At 58.9% G+C, this 4024-nt stretch overlaps 1 protein-coding gene across 1 annotated transcript; it reads right to left on the bottom strand.

Annotated features, from left to right (window-relative positions):
* Positions 1-2349, bottom strand: Foxb2 (forkhead box B2). Its single transcript, XM_031384793.1, has one exon. The coding sequence runs from the start codon at positions 1434-1436 to the stop codon at positions 153-155; it is 1284 nt and encodes a 427-aa protein (XP_031240653.1). The 5' UTR covers positions 1437-2349; the 3' UTR covers positions 1-152.
* Between the last annotated feature and the right edge of the window lie 1675 nt (positions 2350-4024).

Raw genomic sequence — 4024 nt, forward strand, 5'->3', positions numbered from 1 at the left:
TATAAACACGGACACCAGGAAGTTACATTTATTCAGACCAGTGCAGCATTTAGCTCAATGCCAAGTTTGCCGACCTTTCTGGGGCACCCTCTCGGTCTAGGACCGTTGTCTCAGTCTCTCCACTGGTGTCTTCTCACGGGTCGCGGGGTCCCCTAGGAATGCACCAACACCGAGTGCAGGGAGCCCCCTTTGCTGTCAGCCCTGCCGGCTGTGCTGGGCTCCAGGAGAGGGGCTGTGGGTGAGGCGGCGGCCGCGCACACGGTGGAGGGAGCAGGCAGCTGCTGCGACGCGGTGGGGACAGCCAACGCCGGCGGCAGGGTGGTCACGGGTGGTAGCGCAGGCGTGGGCTTGATGGGCACCGGCACAGCTGGCAGGCTCTGGTTTGCCGAGTGGCACAGAGCCTTGACTGGCATCCCGAATGCCCCATACTCCGGGCCTACCGGGACCCCAGCTGCGGCGGCGGCGGCGGCGGCCGCGGCCACGGAATCCATCACGCCAACGTGAGGCCACACGGAGCCAACAACGTTGCCGAGCTGGCCTGGCACGGGGTAGCCCAAGTGGTGCATGACCGACGCCAAAGGCAAGCCTCCAGCCTGCAGGACGCCCTTGTAGTCCCGCCCGATGATGTTCTCTATGGCGAACGGGTGTTTGAAGCCCGTGGTGGTCGCGGCGGCGGCAGCGGCGGCCGCGGCTGCAGAGCCCAGCCCGTAAGGTGGGAACTGAGACAGACGCCCCACGCTGCCCACCGCCGCGGCCGCCGCCGCTGCCGCCGCCGCCGCCACCGCCGCCGCCTCCTGCATCTTGCCGGGATGGGACGTCTGGGGAGGCTGCGCCTGCGGCGGTGGCTGCTGCGCCGGCTGCGACGGGAGGTGTGGGGGCTGCGGAGCGGGAGCCGGCTGCTGGTGGAAATAGGGTACCATGTGCGGCGGCGGTGGCGGCGGCTGGGGCGGGTGGTGATGGTGATGATGGTGTGCGGCGTGGTGGTGATGGTGGTGGTGGTGGTGCGCGTGGTGGGGATGGTGGGGGTGCAGGTGGCCTCCGGGCCCCGTGCCGGGCGCACCCTTGCTGCTTCCTGAGTGCAGGTGAGCGTGGTCTGCGCGCAGCACCTTGAAGCGCTTGCGGCGCCGCAGGAAGCTGCCGTTCTCGAACATGTCACCACAGTCAGGGTGTAGCGCCCAGAAGCTGCCCTTCCCGGGTTGGTCCGGCCTCCGAGGGATCTTGATGAAGCAGTCGTTGAAGGAGAGGTTGTGGCGCAGACTGTTCTGCCAGCGCTGCGTGTGCTCCCGGTAGTAGGGGAAGCGCTCCATGATGAACTTGTAGATGTCGCTCAGAGGCAGCATCTTCTCAGCCGAGTGCTGGATGGCCATGGCGGTCAGCGAGATGTACGAGTAGGGCGGTTTTTGATCGCTGTACGAGCTCTTCCCCGGCCGTGGCATCTTCCCCGGCTCCTCCACCTCCGTCCGACCCACAGTGGGCCTCAACGCCTCTCGGAAAGCCGGATCCCAGGCCTAAGGGTCCCAGCTAACTCTCTCTCTACCTGCGCAGCCAGGTACCCAGCCTTCTCGGCTTCCAGATCCCTTTTGCCTTGGTCCTCCTCCTTCTGGGATCTGCCCCGGGTCCCCGCAATTGGCTTTTTTGGGCCAACACAGCTCTATGGAGCTCACAACTTTTGATCTTGACCGTCGTGGGCAGGCCCTCACAGTAGCCAGAGAGGCTCGCCAGCTTTACCTCGCTTTTCTCTGAGTCTTCCTCCTCTCGGATGACCAGACTTGAGCTCTGGAGCGAAAGGCTGTGGAATGAGTTTCTTTTTGGTCTCTTTTCTCTTTCTCGGTAGCTCAGGTCAAACGGACTGGGCACTGGAGACTGGCTTTTTAAGCTCAAGTCCACACTAGCTGTCCGAGGCCACTGGTGACCTGACTTTCGACGCCCTGGAAGCTGACCTGGTACTGGGTCTGTCCGCGCTGGAGTTCAAATCTTACAGAAGGGGATAGACAGGGTAAGAAGAGAGAGAGCGAGAGAGCACTCTCTTATCAGCTACTGTACGTACCGTACCCTCTTTCTCGGGAGATCTGCAGCCAAGCTGAAGATGGAAGAGGCTTCGAGTCCTTGCTGGTTCCAGGAAAAAAAGTTTGGTGCTGTCTACGGCAGCGGCGTCTGCCTGCAGGCTGCTCTATGGAGGGGAGGTTGCTCAGAACTCCCGGAGCTAGCCGCAGGCTGTAGGGGGCCTCTGTGTAGACAGGCTAGGACCCGGCTAGCCCGCCTGGTCCACACAGCCGTCTGAGCTGCAGCTGCAGCCGCTCTGCCCCGCGGGTTTTGAGAAGAAGCGCTGCTGTGGCAGCGACGCGCTCTCCTGGCTGCGTTTTGTAATGGTCCCCGAGACGCCGAGACCCCTGCAGCTCGCGCTTCGAGACTATCACATGACCGAAGCTAAGGGACTCCGCTGCCGCCGCCTCCACAGCCTCGTCTTCTGCTGAAGAAGGGGCAAGAAGGCACAATTCCTCGTCCCCGCCCCTTCTCCATTTCCACTGGGCACCCCATTCTTCACTTTCACTACCCGCTTGCCAGCCCAGGCCTCATCAGTCTGACCACTGAGAAGGGGTCACTGTCTAGTCGCGGGACCGGCTGTTCCCCAAGGTCTAAGACCACAGCAAGGGGGCACGGCTCTGCTTTCTCACCGGTCCTCTCTTGCATAGCTCCCTTATCCGTCAGTCTTTTCAACCACCCTCTCCTAGTTTCCCCAAGTGCTGGTCACTAGGTCTCCACTTTGGAGCATCATTGTCTCCAGTTCCTTTTCTCTTGGAGAAACAGAGTTGCCCAGAGGGTTGTAGGTGGAAGAGCTGGGGCCTACAGATTGGCCCCGGTATGCGCACCAGGCTCAGGGAGGCACGGATTGCTCTTTGCACCCCAGAACCTTGGTTTAGAGGGCAGAAAGATAATAGGCAGGGGATTGGAAGGCAAGAAGCTTGGCGGGTGGAGAAACTCCAACATGTCTTGCTGAAACGGGTGGACAGATAGATCGCACGAGGTTTCTTTGGGGTGGCGCGATATTTCAGGGAAGAATGAGGAGTTGGGAGCCGAGGGGCTCCGTCTCCTAAACTATGCAGCTTCTCTCCTTACCAATGGAGGAATACCATTAAAAATCACCCAGGGAGCCAGGAGCAGGGCCTGAGCCAGGGGTAAAGTCCCTCCCTCCGCCCCCACTTGGATGCTGCACTCATCCCTGAAATGTCAACGCCTATTCAAAGAACCTAAAATCTCATTCCGATTTGGTTATGTTTGTCCTCAACCATTCTCTCTATTCCTGTCTCTGGGCCTCAGTTTCAGTATTTTTCCCCGTAGTTGGAAAATTTAAGAGTTCTTTCTTGTTCCTTCACTTGAGAGCAGTTGAAGGCAGCGGGTGCCTCAGAGTTTAATTTCTTCTCTGCTAAGCATAAATCCGAAGTCTTTGGCTCAGTGGCTAGAAAGGCTACAAGTCCAAGGAAACCCAGGATTTTGGTAAGTGGTAAAATGGGTGCGAGTGTGTGTGTCCCTAGTTGGTTTCTCGGTAGAGACCCTGGAGTGAGTCAAGCAGGGAAGATTCTTTTTTTTCCCTCCTTTTTAGCCGGCAGCAACCCCTCTGGCTCCTGCCAGTTTGTCCTCCTAGGATAGAACCTATCCTATCAGATGGGTGGTAAGGTCAAGTGTGTAAGAGGATAAGGACGTGTGTGTGTGTGTGTGTGTGTGTGTGTGTGTGTGTGTGTGTGGCTTCTTCGCCTGGCCTAAGAAACAAGAGGATGCATTTCACTATCACTACATGATAGGAACTTTTCTCCCGCCAAAGAAATTTCTGCGAGATTTTTCATTAACTGAGGCAGTTTAAGGAGACCAGCAGCTGAGCGACCACGGAAGTCTCAGGAATTCCTAGGACGCCCACAGTTACAAATGGGCCGGAGGTGGGTCATTCCCATTCCTGTTCAACCCTGCAGGCTGTGGTCTACCCCTTGTGGCTCAGCTACGCTCGCCTGGCGCTTAAAGGCGGTTCGGG

The sequence above is a fragment of the Mastomys coucha genome, unplaced genomic scaffold, assembly GCF_008632895.1.
Source record: "Mastomys coucha isolate ucsf_1 unplaced genomic scaffold, UCSF_Mcou_1 pScaffold21, whole genome shotgun sequence".
Taxonomy (NCBI): domain Eukaryota; kingdom Metazoa; phylum Chordata; class Mammalia; order Rodentia; family Muridae; genus Mastomys; species Mastomys coucha.

What these genes read in the sequence shown, in the direction of transcription:
- Foxb2 (XM_031384793.1), bottom strand. Translation starts at nt 1,436, where the DNA reads ATGCCACGGCCGGGGAAGAGCTCGTACAGCGATCAAAAACCGCCCTAC.